General features: G+C 56.7%; 1 protein-coding gene across 6 annotated transcripts in view; it reads left to right on the top strand.

The window, feature by feature from the left end:
- The window catches only part of LOC118381149 (chromodomain-helicase-DNA-binding protein 7-like), a 147,002-nt gene that overhangs the window by 107,396 nt on the left and 16,969 nt on the right, over window positions 1–22,637 (top strand). For all 6 annotated transcript variants that reach the window (XM_052463550.1, XM_052463551.1, XM_052463547.1 and 3 more), the window contains one exon: window positions 21,596–21,699. In XM_052463550.1, coding sequence (XP_052319510.1) covers window positions 21,596–21,699 — 104 coding nt within the window. The remainder of the gene's footprint in view (window positions 1–21,595; window positions 21,700–22,637) is intronic.

Genomic DNA, 22,637 nt, shown 5'->3' with positions numbered 1-22,637 from the left:
GATGGTGGTGGGGACAGTTGTCTGGTAGTGGTGATCCGGTGGTGATGGGGACAGTTGTCTGGTAGTGGTGATGGTGACAGGTGGTGGTCTGGTGGTGATGGGACAGTTGTCTGGTAGTGATGGTGGTGGACAGTGTCCGGCAGTGGTGATGGTGGTGGGGACAGTTCTGTCTGGTAGTGGTGATGGTGGTGGGGACAGCAGTCTGGGTGGTGATGGTGGTGGGACAGTGTCTGGATAGTGGTGATGGTGGTGACAGTAGTCTGGCAGTGGGTGGGGGACAGTGATGGTGATGGTGGTGGGGACAGTAGTGGTGGTGATGGTGGCGGGGACAGTAGTCTGGTAGTGGTGATGGTGGGACAGTAGTCCGGCAGTGGTGATGGTGGTGGGGACAGTAGTCTAGTAGTGGTGATGGTGGTGGGGACAGTGTCCGTAGTGGGGGTGGGGACAGTAGTCTGGTAGTGGTGATGGTGGTGGGGACAGTAGTCTGGCAGTGGTGATGGTGGTGGGGACAGTAGTCTGGTAGTGGTGATGGTGGTGGGGACAGTTGTCTGGTGATGGTGGTGGGGACAGTAGTCTGGCAGTGGTGATGGTGGTGGGACAGTTGTCTGGGATGGTGGTGGTGGGGACAGTAGTCTGGCAGTGGTGAGGTGGTGACAGTGTCCGGTCCGGTGGGGACAGTAGTCTGGTGTGGTGATGGTGGTGGGGACAGTAGTCTGGCAGTGGTGATGGTGGTGGGGACAGTGGACAGTGGTGACACAACGTCTGGTGAGTGGCGGGGGACAGTGATGGTGGTGGGGTAGTGGTGACAGTAGTCTGGTAGTGGTGATGGTGGTGGGGACAGTAGTCTGGTAGGTAGTGGTAGTCCGCAGTGGTGATGGTGGTGGGGACAGTGGTGATGGTGGTGGGGACAGTAGTCTGGTAGTGGTGATGGTGGTGGGGACAGTGGTGGTGGGGACGGTCTGGTAGTGGTGATGGTAGTGGGGACAGTTGTCTGGGATGGTGGTGGGGACAGTAGTGGTGATGGTGGTGGGGACAGTAGTCGGGTAGTGGTGATGGTGGTGGGGACAGTCTGGTGATGGTGGTGGGGACAGGTGATGGTGATGGTGGTGGGGACAGTTGTCTGGTAGTGGTGATGGTGGTGGGGGACAGTAGTCCGGTAGTGGTGATGGTGGTGGGGACAGCTGTCTGGTAGTGGTGATGGTGGTGGGGACAGTAGTCCAGTAGTGGTGATGGTGGTGGGGACAGTTGTCTGGTGGTGATGGTGGTGGGGACAGTAGTCTAGTGGTGATGGTGGTGGGGACAGTAGTGGTGATGGTGGTGGGGACAGTAGTCTGGCAGTGTGATGGTAGTGGGGACAGTTGTCTGGTAGTGGTGATGGTGGTGGGGACAGTAGTCTGGCAGTGGTGAGTGGTGACAGTGTCTGGTAGTGGTGGGGACAGTAGTCTGGCAGTGGTGGGGACAGTAGTGATGGTGGTGGTGATGGTGGTGGGGACAGTGGTCTGGTGATGGTGTCATGGTGGTCCGATGGTGGGGGACAGTAGTCTGGTAGTGGTGATGGTGGTGGGGACAGCTCTGGTAGTGGTGATGGTGGTGGGGACAGTAGTCTGGTAGTGGTGATGGTGGTGGGGACAGTAGTCCTAGTGGTGATGGTGGTGGGGACAGTAGTCTGGTAGTGGTGATGGTGGTGGGGACAGTAGTCTGGTAGTGGTGACAGCAGTGGTGGTGGTGGGGACAGTTGTCTGGTGGTGATGGTGGTGGTGGTGGGGACAGTAGTCTGGTAGGTCTGGGGACAGTAGTGGTGATGGTGGTGGGGACAGTAGTCCGGCAGGGCAGTGGGGACAGTAGACAGCAGTGGTGGCGGACAGTAGTGGTGATGTGGGGACAGGTAGTCCTGGGACAGTTGTCTGGTGGTGTCTGTGGTGGGGACAGTATGTGGCAGGTGGTGGGGACAGTCCGGTGATTGGTCTGGGGACAGTAGTGGGGCGGTGTACAGTCCAAGACAGTGGTGATGGTGGTGGGGACAGAATCTGGTGGTGGTGATGGTGGGGGGACAGTAGTCTGGCAGTGGTGATGGTGATGGGGACAGCTGTCTGGGGGTGGGGACAGTCCTTGATGTGGTGTGGTGGGACAGCAGTGGTGATGGTGGTCCAGCAGTCCGGCAGAATGGTGGTGGGGACAGTAGTCTGGCAGTGGTGATGGTGGTGGGGACAGTAGGTGGTGACTGGGGACAGTAGTCTGGTAGTGGTGATGGTGGTGGGGACAGTAGTCCGGGTGGTGATGGTGGTGGGGACAGCTGTCCAGTGATAGTGGCACAGCAGTCAGGTGGGTGATGGTGGAGGTCCGGTGATTGGTGGTCAGTGGGGACAGGTCTGGTGGTGATGGTGGTGGGGCAGTGGTGGTGGGGGACCTCCGGGGCAGATGGTGGTGGGGACAGTGGTCTGGTGGGGGAACAGTAGTGGTGATGGTGGGGACAGCAGTCCGGTAGTGGGATGGTGGTGGGGACAGTTGTCTGGCAGTGGTGATGGTGGTGGGGACAGTCTGACAGTAGGCAGCCCGGCGGCGGGGACACAGTAGTGAACAGTAGGCAGTGGTGATGGTAGTGGGGACAGTAGTCCGGAGGCACAGGAGGGGTGGTGGTGGTGATGGTGGTGGGGACAGGCGTGGTGGCAGGATCTTCTCCACAGCGGCGATTTGCACCAACCGGCAGTGGTGATGGTGGTGGGGACAGTTGTCTGGTGACAGTAGTCCACTGGTGATGGTAGTGGGGACAGTAGTCGGGTAGTGGTGATGGTGGTGGGGACAGTAGTCTGGTAATGGTGGTGGGGACAGTTGTCGTAGTGGTGATGGTGGTGGGGACAGCCGTCTGGCGATGATGGTGGTGGGGACAGTTGTCTGGTAGTGGTGATGGTGGTGGGGACAGCTGTCCGGTAGTGGTGATGGCTGTGGGGACAGTGGTAGTGGTAGTGGTGATGGTGGTGGGGACAGTGGTCAGTGATGGTGGTGGGGACAGCTGTCTGGGTGATGGTGGTGGGGACAGTCTGGTGGTGTCTGGTAGTGGTGATGGTGATGGTGGGGGACAGTAGTCTGGTAGTGGTGATGGTGTGGGGACAGTAGTCTGGTGGCCCCATGGTGGTGGACAGCACCCCGGACATGGTGGTGGGGACAGTTGTCTGGCAGCGGTGATGGTAGTAGGGCAGTGGTGATGGTGGGGACAGTAGTCAGTCCGGTAGTGGTGATGGTGGTGATGGTGGTAGTCTGGTAGTGGTGATGGTCAGTGGGGACAGTAGTCTGGGTAGTGGTGATGGTAGTGGTGATGGTGATGGTGGTGGGGACAGTGTCTGGGTGGTGATGGTGGTGACAGTAGTGGTGGTGATGGTGGTGGGGACAGTAGTCTGGTAGTGGTGATGGTGGTGGGGACAGTTGTCTGGTAGGGTGATGGGTAGTGGGGACAGTAGTCGGGTAGTGGGGACAGTAGTCGGGTAGTGGGGACAGTAGTCTGGTGGTGGGGACAGTTGTCTGGTAGTGGTGATGGTGGTGGGGACAGTGGTGGGTGGGACAGTAGTGGTGATGGTGGTGGGGACAGTAGTCTGGTAGTGGTGATGGTGGTGGGGACAGTAGTCTGGTGAGGTGGTGATGGTAGTGGGGACAGTTGTCTGGTAGTGGTGATGGTGGTGGGACAGTGGTCTGGTGGGTGACAGTGGTGATGGTGGTGGGGACAGTAGTCCGTGGTGATGTGGTGATGGTGGTGGTGATGGTGGTGGTGACAGTTGTCTGGTAGTGGTGATAGTGGTGATGGTGGTGGGGACAGTAGTCAGGTAGTGGTGGTGGTGGTGGTGGGGACAGTAGTCTGGTAGTGGTGATGGTAGTGGGGACAGTTGGGGTGGTGATGGTGGTGGGGACAGTTGTCTGGTAGTGGTGATGGTGGTGGGGACAGTTGTCTGGTAGTGGTGATGGTGGTGGGGACAGTTGTCTGGTAGTGGTGATGGTAGTGGTGATGGTGGTGGGGACAGTAGTCTGGTGGTGGTGATGGTAGTGGGGACAGTAGTCGGGTGATGGTGGTGGCGACAGTAGTCTGGTGGTGGTGATGGTAGTGGGGACAGTAGTCGGGTAGTGGTGATGGTGGTGGGGACAGTAGTCTGGTGGTGGGGACAGTAGTCTGGTGATGGTGGTGGGGACAGTGGTGATGGTAGGTGGGGACAGTAGTCTGGTAGTGGTGATGGTGGTGGGGACAGTAGTCTGGTAGTGGTGATGGTGGTGGGGACAGTAGTCGGGTAGTGGTGATGGTAGTGGTGACAGTAGATGGTGGTGGTGGTGGGGACAGTTGTCTGGTAGTGGTGATGGTGGTGGGGACAGTAGTCGGGTAGTGGGGACAGTAGTCTGGTTGTGGTGATGGTGGTGGGGACAGTTGTCTGGTAGTGGTGATGGTGGTGGGGACAGTAGTCGGGTAGTGGGGACAGTAGTCGGGTAGTGGGGACAGTAGTCGGGTAGTGGGGACAGTAGTCTGGTGGTGGGGACAGTAGTCTGGTAGTAGTGGTGATGGTAGTGGGGACAGTTGTGTGGTAGTGGTGATGGTGGTGGGGACAGTGGTCGGGTAGTGGTGACAGTTGTCTGGTAGTGGTAGTGGTGATGGTGGTGGGGACAGTAGTCTGGGTAGTGGTGATGGTGGTGGGGACAGTTGTCTGGTAGTGGTGATGGTGGTGGGGACAGTTGTCTGGTAGTGGTGATGGTGGGGACAGTTGTCTGGTAGTGGTGATGGTAGTGGGGACAGTTGTCTGGTGATGGTGGTGGGGACAGTGGTCGGGTAGTGGTGATGGTGGTGGGGACAGTGGTCGGTGTGGTGATGGTAGTGGTGACAGTTGTCTGGTAGTGGTGATAGTGGTGGGGACAGTAGTCTGGTGAGTGGTGATGGTGGTGGGGACAGTAGTCTGGTAGTGGTGATGGTGGTGGGACAGTAGTCTGGTTGTGGTGATGGTGGTGGGGACAGTTGTCTGGTAGTGGTGATGGTGGTGGGGACAGTAGTCGGTGGGTGGGGGGACAGTAGTCTGGTAGTGGTGATGGTGGTGGAGACAGTAGTCTGGTTGTGGTGATGGTGGTGGGGACAGTTGTCTGGTAGTGGTGATGGTGGTGGGGACAGTAGTCGGGTAGTGGTGATGGGGACAGTAGTCTGGTGGTGGGGACAGTAGTCTGGTAGTGGTGATGGTGGTGGGGACAGTGGTCGGGTGGTGGGAACAGTAGTCTGGTAGTGGTGATGGTGGTGGGGACAGTAGTCGGGTAGTGGTGATGGTAGTGGGGACAGTAGTCTGGGTAGTGGTGGTGGTGATGGTGAGGTGGTGGGGACAGTTGTCTGGTAGTGGTGATGGTGGTGGGGACAGTAGTCTGGTAGTGGTAGTGGTGATGGTGGTGGGGACATGATGGTGGTGGGGACAGTTGTCTGGTGTGGTGATGGTGGTGGGACAGTTGTCTGGTAGTGGTGATGGTGCTGGGGACAGTTGTCTGGTAGTGGTGGGGTGGTGACAGTTGTCTGGTAGTGGTGATGGTGGTGGGGACAGTTGTCTGGTGATGGTGGTGGGGACAGTGGTCTGATGGTGGTGGGGACAGTAGTCTGGTGTGGTGATGGTGGGGGACAGTTGTCTGGTAGTGGTGATGGTGGTGGGGACAGTAGTCGGGTAGTGGTGATGGTGGTGGGGACAGTTGTCTGGTAGTGGTGATGGTGGTGGGGACAGTTGTCTGGTAGTGGTGATGGTAGTGGGGACAGTTGTCTGGTAGTGGTGATGGTGGTGGGGACAGTAGTCTGGTGGTGGTGATGGTGGTGGGGACAGTAGTCTGGTGAGTGGTGATGGTGGTGGGGACAGTAGTCTGGTGGTGGTGATGGTGGTGGGGACAGTAGTCTGGTAGTGGTGATGGTGGTGGGGACAGTAGTCTGGTAGTGGTGATGGTGGTGGGGACAGTAGTCTGGTAGTGGTGATGGTGGTGGGGACAGTAGTCTGGTAGTGGTGATGGTGGTGGGGACAGTAGTCTGGTAGTGGTGATGGTGGTGGGGACAGTAGTCTGGTAGTGGTGATGGTGGTGGGGACAGTAGTCTGGTAGTGGTGATGGTGGTGGGGACAGTAGTCTGGTAGTCTCTGGTAGTGGTGATGGTGGTGGGGACAGTAGTCTGGTAGTGGTGATGGTAGTGGTGACAGTGTCTGGTGATGGTGGTGACAGTGGTCTGGTAGTGGTGATGGTGGTGGGGACAGTAGTCTGGTAGTGGTGATGGTGGTGGGGACAGTTGTCTGGTAGGGTGATGGTGGTGGGGACAGTAGTCGGGTAGTGGTGATGGTGGTGGGGACAGTAGTCTGGTGGTGGGGACAGTGTCTGGTGGTGGGGGACAGTGGTCTGGTGATGGTGGTGGACAGTAGTCTGGTGTGGTGATGGTGGGACAGTAGTGTGGTGATGGTGGTGGGGACAGTCTGGGCAGTGGTGATGGTGGTGGGGACAGTAGTCAGTGGTAGTGGTGATGGTGGTGGGGGTGGGGACAGTAGTCGGGTAGTGATGATGGTGGTGGGGACAGTTGTCTGGTAGTGGTGATGGTGGTGGGGACAGTTGTCTGGTAGTGGTGATGGTAGTGGTGACAGTGTCTGGTAGTGGTGATGGTGTGGGGACAGTTGTCTGGTGATGGTGGTGATGGTGGTGGGGACAGTTGTCTGGTAGTGGTGATGGTGGTGGGGACAGTGTCTGGTCGTAGTGGTGACAGTTGTCTGGTAGTGGTGATGGTGGTGGGGACAGTAGTCGGGTAGTGGTGATGGTGGTGGGGACAGTAGTCTGGTAGTGGTGGTGGTGGTGGTGGGGACAGTGTCTGGTAGTGGTGATGGTGGTGGTGACAGTAGTCTGGTAGTCTGGTAGTGGGGACAGGTGGTGATGGTGGTGGGGACAGTAGTCTGGTAGTGGTGATGGTGGTGGGGACAGTGGTCTGGTGAGGGTGATGGTGGTGGGGACAGTTGTCTGGTAGTGGTGATGGTGTGGTGACAGTATCTGGTAGTGGTGATGGTAGTGGTGACAGTTGTCTGGTAGTGGTGATGGTAGTGGGGACAGTTGTCTGGTGATGGTGGTGGGGACAGTAGTCGGGTGGTGGGGACGGTAGTCTGGTGGTGGGGACGGTAGTCTGGTGGTGGGGACGGTAGTCTGGTGGGGACAGTAGTCTGGTGGTGGGGACAGTAGTCTGGTGGTGGGGACAGTAGTCTGGTGGTGGGGACAGTAGTCTGGTGGTGGGGACAGTAGTCTGGTGGTGGGGACAGTAGTCTGGTGGTGGGGACAGTAGTCTGGTAGTGGTGATGGTGGTGGGGACAGTAGTCTGGTAGTGGGGACAGTAGTCTGGTAGTGGTGATGGTAGTGGGGACAGTAGTCTGGTAGTGGTGATGGTGGTGGGGACAGTAGTCTGGTCGTGGTGATGGTGGTGGGGACAGTAGTCGGGTAGTGGTGATGGTGGTGGGGACAGTAGTCTGGTAGTGGTGATGGTGGTGGGGACAGTAGTCTGGTAGTGGTGATGGTGGTGGGGACAGTAGTCTGGTAGTGGTGATGGTGGTGGGGACAGTGGTGATGGTGGTGGGGACAGTAGTCTGGTAGTGGTGATGGTGGTGGGGACAGTAGTCTGGTAGTGGTGATGGTGGTGGGGACAGTAGTCTGGTGGTGGGGACAGTAGTCTGGTGGTGGGGACAGTAGTCTGGTGGTGGGGACAGTAGTCTGGTGGTGGGGACAGTAGTCTGGTGGTGGGGACAGTAGTCTGGTGGTGGGGACAGTAGTCTGGTGGTGGGGACAGTAGTCTGGTGGTGGGGACAGTAGTGTGGTGGTGGGGACAGTAGTGTGGTGGTGGTGATGGTGGTGGGGACAGTAGTTGGGTAGTGGGGACAGTTGTCTGGTGATGGTGGTGGGGACAGTAGTCGGGTGGTGGTGACAGTCGTCTGGTCGTGGTGATGGTGGTGGGGACAGTCGTCTGGTCGTGGTGATGGTGGTGGGGACAGTAGTCGGGTAGTGGTGATGGTGGTGGGGACAGTCGTCGGGTAGTGGTGATTGTGGTGGAGACAGTAGTCTGGTGGCGGGGACAGTAGTCTGGTGGCGGGGACAGTAGTCTGGTGGGGGACAGTAGTCTGGTGGTGGGGACAGTAGTCTGGTGGTGGTGACAGGTCTGGTGGGGGGACAGTAGTCTGGTAGTGGTGATGGTGGTGGGGACAGTAGTCTGGTAGTGGGGACAGTGTCTGGTAGTGGTGATGGTGGTGGGGACAGTTGTCTGGTAGTGGTGATGGTGGTGGTCGTGGATGGTGGGGGGACAGTAGTCGGGTAGTGGTGATGGTGGTGGGGACAGTGGTGGTGATGGTGGTGGGACAGTAGTCTGGTAGTGGTGATGGTGGTGGGGACAGTAGTCGGGTAGTGGTGATGGTGGTGGGGACAGTAGTCTGGTAGTGGTGATGGTGGTGGGGACAGTAGTCTGGTAGTGGTGATGGTGGTGGGGACAGTAGTCTGGTAGTGGTGATGGTGGTGGGGACAGTAGTCTGGTAGTGGTGATGGTGGTGGGGACAGTAGTCTGGTAGTGGTGATGGTGGTGGGGACAGTTGTCTGGTAGTGGGGACAGTAGTCTGGTAGTGGGGACAGAGTCTGGTAGTGGGGACAGTAGTCTGGTGGTGACAGTGATGGTAGTGGGGACAGTTGTCTGGTAGTGGTGATGGTAGTGGGGACAGTAGTCTGGTCGTGGTGATGGTGGTGGGGACAGTAGTCGGGTAGTGGTGATGGTGGTGGGGACAGTGGTCGGGTGATGGTGGTGGGGACAGTAGTCTGGTAGTGGTGATGGTGGTGGGGACAGTAGTCTGGTAGTGGTGATGGTGGTGGGGACAGTGGTCTGGTAGTGGTGATGGTGGTGGGGACAGTAGTTTGGTAGTGGTGATGGTGGTGGGGACAGTAGTCTGGTAGTGGTGATGGTGGTGGGGACAGTAGTCTGGTAGTGGTGATGGTGGTGGGGACAGTAGTCTGGTAGTGGGGACAGTAGTCTGGTAGTGGGGACAGTAGTCGGGTAGTGGTGACAGTTGTCTGGTAGTGGTGACAGTTGTCTGGTGATGGTGGTGGGGACAGTTGTCTGGTGGCGGTGATGGTAGTGGGGACAGTTGTCTGGTGGTGGTGATGGTAGTGGGGACAGTTGTCTGGTGATGGTGGTGGGGACAGTAGTCTGGTAGTGGTGATGGTGGTGGGGACAGTTGTCTGGTAGTGGTGGTGGTGGTGGGGACAGTAGTCTGGTAGTGGTGATGGTGGTGGGGACAGTGGTCGGGTAGTGGTGATGGTGGTGGGGACAGTGGTCTGGTAGTGGTGATGGTGGTGGGGACAGTAGTCTGGTAGTGGTGATTGTGGTGGGGACAGTAGTCTGGTAGTGGTGATGGTGGTGGGGACAGTAGTCTGGTAGTGGTGATGGTGGTGGGGACAGTAGTCTGGTTGTGGTGATGGTGGTGGGGACAGTTGTCTGGTAGTGGTGATGGTGGTGGGGACAGTAGTCAGGTAGTGGGGACAGTAGTCGGGAGTGGGGACAGTAGTCTGGTGGTGGGGACAGTAGTCTGGTAGTAGTGGTGATGGTGGTGGGGACAGTGGTCGGGTGGTGGGAACAGTAGTCTGGTAGTGGTGATGGTAGTGGGGACAGTAGTCGGGTAGTGGTGATGGTAGTGGGGACAGTAGTTGGGTAGTGGTAGTGGTGATGGTGGTGGGGACAGTTGTGTGGTGATGGTGGTGGGGACAGTGGTCGGGTAGTGGTGACAGTTGTCTGGTAGTGGTAGTGGTGATGGTGGTGGGGACAGTAGTCGGGTAGTGATGATGGTGGTGGGGACAGTTGTCTGGTGATGGTGGTGGGGACAGTTGTCTGGTAGTGGTGATGGTAGTGGTGACAGTTGTCTGGTAGTGGTGATGGTAGTGGGGACAGTTGTCTGGTGATGGTGGTGGGGACAGTGGTCGGGTAGTGGTGATGGTGGTGGGGACAGTGGTCGGGTAGTGGTGATGGTAGTGGTGACAGTTGTCTGGTAGTGGTGATAGTTGTGGGGACAGTAGTCGGGTAGTGGTGATGGTGGTGGGGACAGTAGTCAGGTAGTGGTGATGGTGGTGGTGGTGGGGACAGTAGTCTGGTAGTGGTGATGGTGGTGGGGACAGTTGTCTGGTAGTGGTGATGGTGGTGGGGACAGTGGTCGGGTAGTGGTGACAGTTGTCTGGTAGTGGTAGTGGGGACAGTTGTCTGGTAGTGGTGATGGTGGTGGGGACAGTTGTCTGGTAGTGGTGATGGTAGTGGGGACAGTTGTCTGGTAGCGGTGATGGTAGTGGTGATGGTAGTGGTGACAGTTGTCTGGTAGTGGTGATGGTAGTGGGGACAGTTGTCTGGTGATGGTGGTGGGGACAGTAGTCTGGTGGTGGTGATGGTAGTGGGGACAGTTGTCTGGTAGTGGTGATGGTAGTGGGGACAGTAGTCTGGTAGTGGTGATGGTAGTGGGGACAGTTGTCTGGTGATGGTGGTGGGGACAGTGGTCTGGTAGTGGTGATAGTGGTGGGGACAGTAGTCAGGTAGTGGTGATGGTGGTGGGGACAGTAGTCAGGTAGTGGTGATGGTGGTGGTGGTGGGGACAGTAGTCTGGTAGTGGTGATGGTAGTGGGGACAGTTGTCTGGTAGTGGTGATGGTAGTGGGGACAGTTGTCTGGTGATGGTGGTGGGGACAGTGGTCGGGTAGTGGTGACAGTTGTCTGGTAGTGGTAGTGGTGATGGTGGTGGGGACAGTAGTCGGGTAGTGGTGATGGTGGTGGGGACAGTTGTCTGGTAGTGGTGATGGTAGTGGTGACAGTTGTCTGGTAGTGGTGATGGTAGTGGGGACAGTTGTCTGGTGATGGTGGTGGGGACAGTTGTCTGGTAGTGGTGATGGTGGTGGGGACAGTTGTCTGGTAGTGGTGATGGTAGTGGTGACAGTTGTCTGGTAGTGGGGACAGTTGTCTGGTGATGGTGGTGGAGACAGTTGTCTGGTAGCGGTGATGGTGGTGGGGACAGTAGTCGGGTAGTGGTGATGGTAGTGGTGATGGTAGTGGTGACAGTTGTCTGGTAGTGGTGATAGTTGTGGGGACAGTAGTCGGGTAGTGGTGATGGTAGTGGGGACAGTTGTCTGGTGATGGTGGTGGGGACAGTAGTCTGGTGGTGGTGATGGTAGTGGGGACAGTTGTCTGGTAGTGGTGATGGTAGTGGGGACAGTAGTCTGGTAGTGGGGACAGTAGTCTGGTAGTGGGGACAGTAGTCTGGTAGTGGGGACAGTAGTCTGGTAGTGGGGACAGTAGTCTGGTAGTGGGGACAGTAGTCTGGTAGTGGTGATGGTAGTGGGGACAGTTGTCTGGTGGTGGGGACAGTTGTCTGGTGGTGGGGACAGTAGTCGGGTAGTGGGGACAGTAGTCGAGTAGTGGTGATGGTAGTGGGGACAGTAGTGGTGATGGTGGTGGGGACAGTAGTCTGGTGATGGTGGTGGGGACAGTAGTTGGGTTGCGGTGATGGTGGTGGGGACAGTAGTTGGGTAGTGGTGATGGTGGTGGGGACAGTAGTCGGGTAGTGGTGGTGGTGGGGACAGTAGTCGGGTAGTGGTGATGGTAGTGGTGACAGTTGGATGGTGGTGGGGACAGTAGTCTGGTGGTGGTGATGGTGGTGGGGACAGTAGTCTGGTAGTGGTGATGGTGGTGGGGACAGTAGTCGGGTGGTGGGGACAGTAGTCGGGTGGTGGGGACAGTAGTCGGGTGGTGGGGACAGTAGTCGGGTGGTGGTGATGGTGGTGGGGACAGTTGTCTAGTAGTGGAGATGGTGGTTGGGACAGTCGTCTGGTAGTGGTGATGGTGGTTGGGACAGTCGTCTGGTAGTGGTGATGGTGGTTGGGACAGTCGTCTGGTGGTGGGGACAGTAGTCTGGTAGTGGTGATGGTGGTGGGGACAGTCGTCTGGTAGTGGTGATGGTAGTGGGGACAGTTGTCTGGTGATGGTGATGGGGACAGTAGTCTGGTAGTGGTGATGGTGGTGGGGACAGTGGTCGGGTAGTGGTGATGGTGGTGGGGACAGTTGTATGTTAGTGGTGATGGTGGTGGGGACAGTAGTCTGGTGGTGGGGACAGTAGTCGGGTAGTGGTGATGGTGGTGGGGACAGTAGTCGGGTAGTGGTGATGGTGGTGGGGACAGTAGTCTGGTAGTGGTGATGGTGGTGGGGACAGTAGTCTGGTGGTGGGGACAGTAGTTGGGTAGTGGTGATGGTGGTGGGGACAGTAGTTGGGTAGTGGTGATGGTGGTGGGGACAGTAGTCGGGTAGTGGTGATGGTGGTGGGGACAGTAGTCTGGTAGTGGTGATGGTAGTGGTGACAGTTGTCTGGTGATGGTGGTGGGGACAGTAGTCGGGTAGTGGTGATGGTGGTGGGGACAGTAGTCGGGTGGTGGGGGCCGGTAGTCGGGTGGTGGTGATGGTAGTGGTGACAGTTGTCTGTTAGTGGTGATGGTGCTGGGGACAGTAGTCGGGTGGTGGGGACAGTAGTCGGGTGGTGGGGACAGTAGTCGGGTGGTGGGGACGGTAGTCGGGTGGTGGGGACGGTAGTCGGGTGGTGGGGACGGTAGTCGGGTGGTGGGGACGGTAGTCTGGTGGTGGGGACGGTAGTCTGGTGGTGGGGACGGTAGTCTGGTGGTGGGGACGGTAGTCTGGTGGTGGGGACGGTAGTCTGGTGGTGGGGACGGTAGTCTGGTGGTGGGACGGTAGTCTGGTGGTGGTGATGGTGGTGGGGACAGTAGTCGGGTAGTGGGGACAGTTGTCTGGTAGTGGTGATGGTAGTGGGGACAGTAGTCTGGTAGTGGTGATGGTGGTGGGGACAGTAGTCTGGTCGTGGTGATGGTGGTGGGGACAGTAGTCGGGTAGTGGTGATGGTGGTGGGGACAGTAGTCTGGTAGTGGTGATGGTGGTGGGGACAGTAGTCTGGTAGTGGTGATGGTGGTGGGGACAGTAGTCTGGTAGTGGTGATGGTGGTGGGGACAGTGGTCTGGTAGTGGTGATGGTGGTGGGGACAGTAGTCTGGTAGTGGTGATGGTGGTGGGGACAGTAGTCTGGTAGTGGTGATGGTGGTGGGGACAGTAGTCTGGTAGTGGTGATGGTGGTGGGGACAGTAGTCTGGTAGTGGTGATGGTGGTGGGGACAGTGGTCTGGTAGTGGTGATGGTGGTGGGGACAGTAGTCTGGTAGTGGTGATGGTGGTGAGGACAGTAGTCTGGTAGTGGTGATGGTGGTGGGGACAGTAGTCTGGTAGTGGTGATGGTGGTGGGGACAGTAGTCTGGTAGTGGGGACAGTAGTCTGGTAGTGGGGACAGTAGTCTGGTAGTGGGGACAGTAGTCTGGTAGTGGGGACAGTAGTCGGGTAGTGGTGATAGTAGTCGGGTAGTGGTGACAGTTGTCTGGTAGTGGTGATGGTAGTGGTGACAGTTGTCTGGTGATGGTGGTGGGGACAGTTGTCTGGTGGTGGTGATGGTAGTGGGGACAGTTGTCTGGTGATGGTGGTGGGGACAGTAGTCTGGTAGTGGTGATGGTGGTGGACAGTTGTCTGGTAGTGGTGATGGTGGTGGGGACAGTTGTCTGGTAGTGGTGATGGTGGTGGGGACAGTTGTCTGGTGGTGGTGATGGTAGTGGGGACAGTTGTCTGGTGATGGTGGTGGGGACAGTAGTCTGGTAGTGGTGATGGTGGTGGGGACAGTTGTCTGGTAGTGGTGATGGTGGTGGGGACAGTTGTCTGGTAGTGGGGACAGTTGTCTGGTAGTGGGGACAGTTGTCGGGTAGTGGGGACAGTTGTCGGGTAGTGGGGACAGTAGTCGGGTAGTGGGGACAGTTGTCTGGTAGTGGGGACAGTTGTCTGGTAGTGGGGACAGTAGTCTGGTAGTGGTGATGGTGGTGTGGACAGTAGTCTGGTAGTTGTGATGGTGGTGGGGACAGTAGTCTGGTAGTGGTGATGGTTGTGGGGACAGTAGTCGGGTAGTGGTGATGGTGGTGGTGACAGTTGTCTGGTAGTGGTGATGGTGGTGGTGACAGTTGTCTGGTAGTGGTGATGGTAGTGGGGACAGTTGTCTGGTAGTGGTGATGGTAGTGGGGACAGTTGTCTGGTAGTGGTGATGGTAGTGGGGACAGTTGTCTGGTAGTGGTGATGGTGGTGGGGACAGTGGTCGGGTGGTGGTGATGGTGGTCTGGTAGTGGTGATGGTGGTGGGGACAGTTGTCTGGTAGTCTGGTAGTGGTGATGGTGGTGGGGACAGTGGTCGGGTGGTGGTGATGGTGGTCTGGTAGTGGTGATGGTGGTGGGGACAGTTGTCTGGTAGTGGGGACAGTTGTCTGGTAGTGGGGACAGTAGTCTGGTAGTGGTGATGGTGGTGGGGACAGTCGTCTGGTAGTGGTGATGGTGGTGGGGACAGTCGTCTGGTAGTGGTGATGGTGGTGGGGACAGTGGTCTGGTGGTGGGGACAGTAGTCTGGTAGTGGTGATGGTGGTGGGGACAGTAGTCTGGTAGTGGTGATGGTGGTGGGGACAGTAGTCTGGTAGTGGTGATGGTGGTGGGGACAGTAGTCTGGTAGTGGTGATGGTGGTGGGGACAGTAGTCTGGTGGTGGGGACAGTAGTCTGGTAGTGGTGGTGGTGACAGTAGTCTGGTGGTGGGGACAGTAGTCGGGTAGTGGTGATGGTGGTGGGGACAGTAGTCGGGTAGTGGTGATGGTGGTGGGGACAGTAGTCGGGTAGTGGTGATGGTGGTGGGGACAGTAGTCTGGTAGTGGTGGTGGTGACAGTAGTCTGGTGGTGGGGACAGTAGTCTGGTAGTGGTGATGGTGGTGGGGACAGTAGTCTGGTAGTGGTGATGGTGGTGGGGACAGTAGTCTGGTGGTGGGGACAGTAGTCGGGTAGTGGTGATGGTGGTGGGGACAGTTGTCTGGTAGTGGTGATGGTGGTGGGGACAGTTGTCTGGTGGTGGGGACAGTTGTCTGGTAGTGGGGACAGTTGTCTGGTAGTGGGGACAGTTGTCTGGTAGTGGGGACAGTAGTCTGGTAGTGGTGATGGTGGTGGGGACAGTAGTCTGGTGGTGGGGACAGTAGTCGGGTAGTGGTGATGGTGGTGGGGACAGTTGTCTGGTAGTGGTGATGGTGGTGGGGACAGTTGTCTGGTAGTGGGGACAGTTGTCTGGTAGTGGGGACAGTTGTCTGGTAGTGGGGACAGTTGTCTGGTAGTGGGGACAGTAGTCTGGTAGTGGTGATGGTGGTGTGGACAGTAGTCTGGTAGTTGTGATGGTGGTGGGGACAGTAGTCGGGTAGTGGGGACAGTAGTCTGGTAGTGGTGATGGTTGTGGGGACAGTAGTCGGGTAGTGGTGATGGTGGTGGTGACAGTTGTCTGGTAGTGGTGATGGTAGTGGGGACAGTTGTCTGGTAGTGGTGATGGTAGTGGGGACAGTAGTCTGATAGTAGTGATGGTGGTGGGGACAGTTGTCTGGTAGTGGTGATGGTGGTGGGGACAGTCGTCTGGTGGTGGTGATGGTGGTGGGGACAGTTGTCTGGTAGTGGTGATGGTGGTTGGGACAGTAGTCTGGTGGTGGGGACAGTTGTCTGGTAGTGGTGATGGTGGTGGGGACAGTTGTCTGGTAGTGGTGATGGTGGTTGGGACAGTAGTCTGGTGGTGGGGACAGTAGTCTGGTAGTGGTGATGGTGGTGGGGACAGTTGTCTGTTAGTGGTGATGGTAGTGGGGACAGTAGTCTGGTATTAGTGGTGATGGTGGTGGGGACAGTAGTCTGGTAGTGGTGATGGTGGTGGGGACAGTAGTCTGGTAGTGGTGATGGTGGTGGGGACAGTAGTCTGGTAGTGGTGATGGTGGTGGGGACAGTAGTCTGGTAGTGGTGATGGTGGTGGGGACAGTAGTCTGGTGGTGGGGACAGTAGTCTGGTAGTGGTGATGGTGGTGGGGACAGTAGTCTGGTAGTGGTGATGGTGGTGGGGACAGTAGTCTGGTGGTGGGGACAGTAGTCTGGTAGTGGTGGTGGTGACAGTAGTCTGGTGGTGGGGACAGTAGTCTGGTAGTGGTGATGGTGGTGGGGACAGTAGTCGGGTAGTGGTGATGGTGGTGGGGACAGTAGTCGGGTAGTGGTGATGGTGGTGGGGACAGTAGTCTGGTAGTGGTGGTGGTGACAGTAGTCTGGTGGTGGGGACAGTAGTCGGGTAGTGGTGATGGTGGTGGGGACAGTAGTCTGGTAGTGGTGATGGTGGTGGGGACAGTAGTCTGGTGGTGGGGACAGTAGTCGGGTAGTGGTGATGGTGGTGGGGACAGTTGTCTGGTAGTGGTGATGGTGGTGGGGACAGTTGTCTGGTGGTGGGGACAGTAGTCGGGTAGTGGTGATGGTGGTGGGGACAGTTGTCTGGTAGTGGTGATGGTGGTGGGGACAGTTGTCTGGTAGTGGTGATGGTGGTGGGGACAGTAGTCTGGTAGTGGTGGTGGTGACAGTAGTCTGGTGGTGGGGACAGTAGTCTGGTAGTGGTGATGGTGGTGGGGACAGTAGTCGGGTAGTGGTGATGGTGGTGGGGACAGTAGTCTGGTAGTGGTGATGGTGGTGGGGACAGTTGTCTGGTGGTGGGGACAGTAGTCGGGTAGTGGTGATGGTAGTGGGGACAGTTGTCTGGTGATGGTGGTGGGGACAGTAGTCGGGTAGTGGTGATGGTGGTGGGGACAGTTGTCTGGTGGTGGGGACAGTAGTCGGGTAGTGGTGATGGTGGTGGGGACAGTTGTCTGGTAGTGGTGATGGTGGTGGGGACAGTTGTCTGGTGGTGGGGACAGTAGTCGGGTAGTGGTGATGGTAGTGGGGACAGTTGTCTGGTGATGGTGGTGGGGACAGTAGTCGGGTGTTGGTGGTGACAGTCGTCTGGTCGTGGTGATTGTGGCGGGGACAGTAGTCTGGTGGCGGGGACAGTAGTCTGGTGGTGGGGACAGTAGTCTGGTAGTGGTGATGGTGGTGGGGACAGTAGTCTGGTAGTGGGGACAGTAGTCTGGTAGTGGGGACAGTAGTCTGGTAGTGGGGACAGTAGTCTGGTAGTGGGGACAGTAGTCTGGTAGTGGGGACAGTAGTCTGGTAGTGGGGACAGTAGTCTGGTAGTGGGGACAGTAGTCGGGTAGTGGTGATGGTAGTGGGGACAGTAGTCTGGTAGTGGTGATGGTGGTGGGGACAGTAGTCTGGTAGTGGTGATGGTGGTGGGGACAGTAGTCTGGTAGTGGTGATGGTGGTGGGGACAGTGGTCTGGTAGTGGTGATGGTGGTGGGGACAGTGGTCTGGTAGTGGTGATGGTGGTGGGGACAGTAGTCTGGTAGTGGTGATGGTGGTGGGGACAGTAGTCTGGTAGTGGTGATGGTGGTGGGGACAGTGGTCTGGTAGTGGTGATGGTGGTGGGGACAGTAGTCTGGTAGTGGTGATGGTGGTGGGGACAGTAGTCTGGTAGTGGTGATGGTGGTGGGGACAGTAGTCTGGTAGTGGGGACAGTAGTCTGGTAGTGGGGACAGTAGTCTGGTAGTGGTGACAGTAGTCTGGTAGTGGTGACAGTTGTCTGGTAGTGGTGATGGTAGTGGTGACAGTTGTCTGGTAGTGGTGATGGTAGTGGTGACAGTTGTCTGGTGATGGTGGTGGGGACAGTCGTCTGGTGGCGGTGATGGTAGTGGGGACAGTTGTCTGGTGGTGGTGATGGTAGTGGGGACAGTTGTCTGGTGATGGTGGTGGGGACAGTAGTCTGGTAGTGGTGATGGTGGTGGGGACAGTAGTCTGGTAGTGGTGATGGTGGTGGGGACAGTAGTCTGGTAGTGGTGATGGTGGTGGGGACAGTGGTCGGGTAGTGGTGGTGGTGGGGACAGTGGTCTGGTAGTGGTGATGGTGGTGGGGACAGTTGTCTGGTAGTGGTGATGGTGGTGGGGACAGTTGTCTGGTAGTGGTGATGGTAGTGGGGACAGTTGTCTGGTAGTGGGGACAGTTGTCTGGTAGTGGGGACAGTTGTCTGGTAGTGGGGACAGTTGTCTGGTAGTGGGGACAGTAGTCTGGTAGTGGTGATGGTTCTGGGGACAGTAGTCGGGTAGTGGTGATGGTGGTGGGGACAGTTGTCTGGTAGTGGTGATGGTAGTGGGGACAGTTGTCTGGTAGTGGTGATGGTAGTGGGGACAGTTGTCTGGTAGTGGTGATGGTGGTGGGGACAGTGGTCGGGTGGTGGTGATGGTGGTGGGGACAGTAGTCTGGTAGTGGTGATGGTGGTGGGGACAGTAGTCTGGTAGTGGTGATGGTAGTGGGGACAGTTGTCTGGTAGTGGTGATGGTGGTGGGGACAGTTGTCTGGTAGTGGGGACAGTTGTCTGGTAGTGGGGACAGTAGTCTGGTAGTGGTGATGGTGGTGGGGACAGTAGTCTGGTAGTTGTGATGGTGGTGGGGACAGTAGTCGGGTAGTGGGGACAGTAGTCTGGTAGTGGTGATGGTTGTGGGGACAGTAGTCTGGTAGTGGTGATGGTGGTGGGGACAGTTGTCTGGTAGTGGGGACAGTTGTCTGGTAGTGGGGACAGTAGTCTGGTAGTGGTGATGGTGGTGTGGACAGTAGTCTGGTAGTTGTGATGGTGGTGGGGACAGTAGTCGGGTAGTGGGGACAGTAGTCTGGTAGTGGTGATGGTTGTGGGGACAGTAGTCTGGTAGTGGTGATGGTGGTGGTGACAGTTGACTGGTAGTGGTGATGGTGGTGGTGACAGTTGTCTGGTAGTGGTGATGGTAGTGGGGACAGTAGTCTGGTAGTAGTGATGGTAGTGGGGACAGTAGTCTGGTAGTGGTTATGGTTGTGGGGACAGTAGTCTGGTAGTGGTGATGGTTGTGGGGACAGTAGTCTGGTAGTGGTGAGTGTTGTGGGGACAGTAGTCTGGTAGTGGTGATGGTAGTGGGGACAGTAGTCTGGTAGTGGTGATGGTTGTGGGGACAGTAGTCTGGTAGTGGTGATGGTTGTGGGGACAGTAGTCGGGTAGTGGTGATGGTGGTGGTGACAGTTGTCTGGTAGTGGTGATGGTGGTGGTGACAGTTGTCTGGTAGTGGTGATGGTAGTGGGGACAGTTGTCTGGTAGTGGTGATGGTAGTGGGGACAGTTGTCTGGTAGTGGGGACAGTTGTCTGGTAGTGGTGATGGTGGTGGGGACAGTGGTCGGGTGGTGGTGATGGTGGTGGGGACAGTTGTCTGGTAGTGGTGATGGTGGTGGGGACAGTTGTCTGGTAGTGGTGATGGTGGTGGGGACAGTTGTCTGGTAGTGGTGATGGTGGTGGGGACAGTTGTCTGGTAGTGGGGACAGTTGTCTGGTAGTGGGGACAGTAGTCTGGTAGTGGTGATGGTGGTGGGGACAGTAGTCTGGTAGTTGTGATGGTGGTGGGGACAGTAGTCGGGTAGTGGGGACAGTAGTCTGGTAGTGGTGATGGTTGTGGGGACAGTAGTCGGGTAGTGGTGATGGTGGTGGTGACAGTTGACTGGTAGTGGTGATGGTGGTGGTGACAGTTGTCTGGTAGTGGTGATGGTAGTGGGGACAGTTGTCTGGTAGTGGTGATGGTAGTGGGGACAGTAGTCTGGTAGTAGTGATGGTGGTGGGGACAGTAGTCTGGTAGTGGTGGTGGGGACAGTAGTCTGGTAGTGGTGATGGTGGTGGGGACAGTTGTCTGGTAGTGGTGATGGTAGTGGGGACAGTAGTCTGGTAGTAGTGATGGTGGTGGAGACAGTAGTCTGGTAGTGGTGATGGTGGTTGGGACAGTAGTCTGGTAGTGGTGATGGTGGTGGGGACAGTAGTCTGGTAGTGGTGATGGTGGTGGGGACAGTAGTCTGGTAGTGGTGATGGTGGTGGGGACAGTAGTCTGGTAGTGGTGATGGTGGTGGGGACAGTAGTCTGTTAGTGGTGATGGTGGTGGGGACAGTAGTCTGGTAGTGGTGATGGTGGTGGGGACAGTAGTCTGGTATTAGTGGTGATGGTGGTGTGGACAGTTGTCTGGTGGTGGGGACAGTAGTCTGGTAGTGGTGATGGTGGTGGGGACAGTAGTCTGATAGTGGTGATGGTGGTGGGGACAGTAGTCTGGTGGTGGGGACAGTAGTCGGGTAGTGGTGATGGTGGTGGGGACAGTTGTCTGGTAGTGGTGATGGTGGTGGGGACAGTTGTCTGGTGGTGGGGACAGTAGTCGGGTAGTGGTGATGGTGGTGGGGACAGTTGTCTGGTAGTGGTGATGGTGGTGGGGACAGTAGTCTGGTGGTGGGGACAGTAGTTGGGTAGTGGTGATGGTGGTGGGGACAGTAGTCTGGTAGTGGTGATGGTGGTGGGGACAGTTGTCTGGTAGTGGTGATGGTGGTGGGGACAGTAGTCTGGTAGTGGTGGTGGTGACAGTAGTCTGGTGGGTGGGGACAGTAGTCTGGTAGTGGTGATGGTGGTGGGGACAGTAGTCTGGTAGTGGTGATGGTGGTGGGGACAATTGTCTGTTAGTGGTGATGGTAGTGGGGACAGTAGTCTGGTATTAGTGGTGATGGTGGTGGGGACAGTAGTCTGGTAGTGGTGATGGTGGTGGGGACAGTAGTCTGGTAGTGGTGATGGTGGTGGGGACAGTAGTCTGGTAGTGGTGATGGTGGTGGGGACAGTTGTCTGTTAGTGGTGATGGTAGTGGGGACAGTAGTCTGGTATTAGTGGTGATGGTGGTGGGGACAGTAGTCTGGTAGTGGTGATGGTGGTGGGGACAGTAGTCTTGTATTGGTGATGGTGGTGGGGACAGTAGTCTGGTATTGGTGATGGTGGTGGGGACAGTAGTCTGGTGGTGGGGACAGTAGTCGGGTAGTGGTGATGGTGGTGGGGACAGTAGTCGGGTAGTGGTGATGGTGGTGGGGACAGTAGTCTGGTGGTGGGGACAGTAGTCGGGTAGTGGTGATGGTGGTGGGGACAGTTGTCTGGTAGTGGTGATGGTGGTGGGGACAGTTGTCTGGTGGTGGGGACAGTAGTCGGGTAGTGGTGATGGTGGTGGGGACAGTAGTCTGGTGGTGGGGACAGTAGTCGGGTAGTGGTGATGGTGGTGGGGACAGTAGTCTGGTGGTGGGGACAGTAGTCGGGTAGTGGTGATGGTGGTGGGGACAGTTGTCTGGTGGTGGGGACAGTAGTCTGGTGGTGGGGACAGTAGTCTGGTGGTGGGGACAGTAGTCGGGTAGTGGTGATGGTGGTGGGGACAGTTGTCTGGTAGTGGTGATGGTATTTGGCCTCTTCTGCCTGTCTCTTTCCAGATGGGTTGCTTCCCAAATGGCACCCTTTTCCATATAGTGCACTACTTTTGGCTCTGGTCAAGGCGCAATGTTGTGAATAGGGTACCATTTGGCCTCTTTTGAGATGTTCCAGAGTTGGTTATGACCATATTTCCCCCCATACCCCTGGAGATGGGGCCCATTACAGACACACATCAGATTCAACGATTGCGTGTTGATTTTAGACCATTTTAATCCGTTTTCCTCTCCGCCTGTCTCTCGGTCTGTCTTTTTCTCTCTCTCTCTCTCCTTTGTTTGAGCCCACAGTGAAATGGATATCTGGATCCCTCAGCCTTTCCACGCCGAGGTGCCCGCCGATTGGTGGGACAGCGAGGCAGACAAATCGCTGCTCATCGGTGTCTTCAAACACGGTAAGCCCAACCCCTCCGCTTCACACACACACACACAACCCTGGCTTTTTCATCTTGATTGGTGTTCCCATAGCGACCGCGGAGCACAGCTGGCTCAGTGAGACGTCAGGAGATTGATTGGTGGCCATGTCCAGCCGCCCGAGAAGAGGCTGTCGGTGTGTGGACGTGTTGTACTTCATGGTTAGACAGTGTTCTGTCCACCGCAGTTGGTTGACGCACGTCTGTTTGATCTCTTCTAGCTATGAGTTAGCTGGTTTACATTGGACCATTTGAATTGTATTACAGTGCCAAACAAGATTACAAGCTAGAATTCTAATGATTTAATAGTGGTAATTATATTGATGGTGATTAATATTAATTTGGGATAATTGTCATTATTCTCTGTAATTGCCACCTTGTGCCTCAGCCCTGACAAGCATACACACACACACACACACACACAAACACGGGCGCTGTCTCAAACACACATGGATACAATAGAGCTAGCCTATAGTTAATCATAATCCTCATTCACTTGGGAGGCCTGGGGAGGATGCTGATCTCTGCCTCACACACCCTACACGCACACAACGTACAAACACACACACTGTCTCACACAACACTCGCGCACACTCTCCAGGACTGCAAGAGGAAGAGTGATGGCCTATAAAAGCCCCTCATGATTAGCGCTTTGCTCGGGGCGCAGCGGCGGTTAGGAACAATGTGTCACCGCATAAATCCTAATTGAAATGTGATGTTCTGCGGGGGCTTTGTGGAGGGGGGGGCTGATGGTCTGGTCTGCTCACTGTCACGGTTGTCCAGCCTGTGCCTCTCTCCCTCCCTCCTCCCACCCGCCGTGCTTAGTCGGATCTGCAGGCTCTTATCTGTTCTGCTTGGATGACTTCAACGGGTAATCTCTCTCGTTCGCTGGCACACTTGGGCAAATGCGCACACACACT

Source organism: Oncorhynchus keta, chromosome 15 (genome assembly GCF_023373465.1).
Source record: "Oncorhynchus keta strain PuntledgeMale-10-30-2019 chromosome 15, Oket_V2, whole genome shotgun sequence".
Taxonomy (NCBI): domain Eukaryota; kingdom Metazoa; phylum Chordata; class Actinopteri; order Salmoniformes; family Salmonidae; genus Oncorhynchus; species Oncorhynchus keta.
Note: the sequence above shows the minus strand (reverse complement) of the source record. Positions and strands in the feature narration are given on the sequence as shown.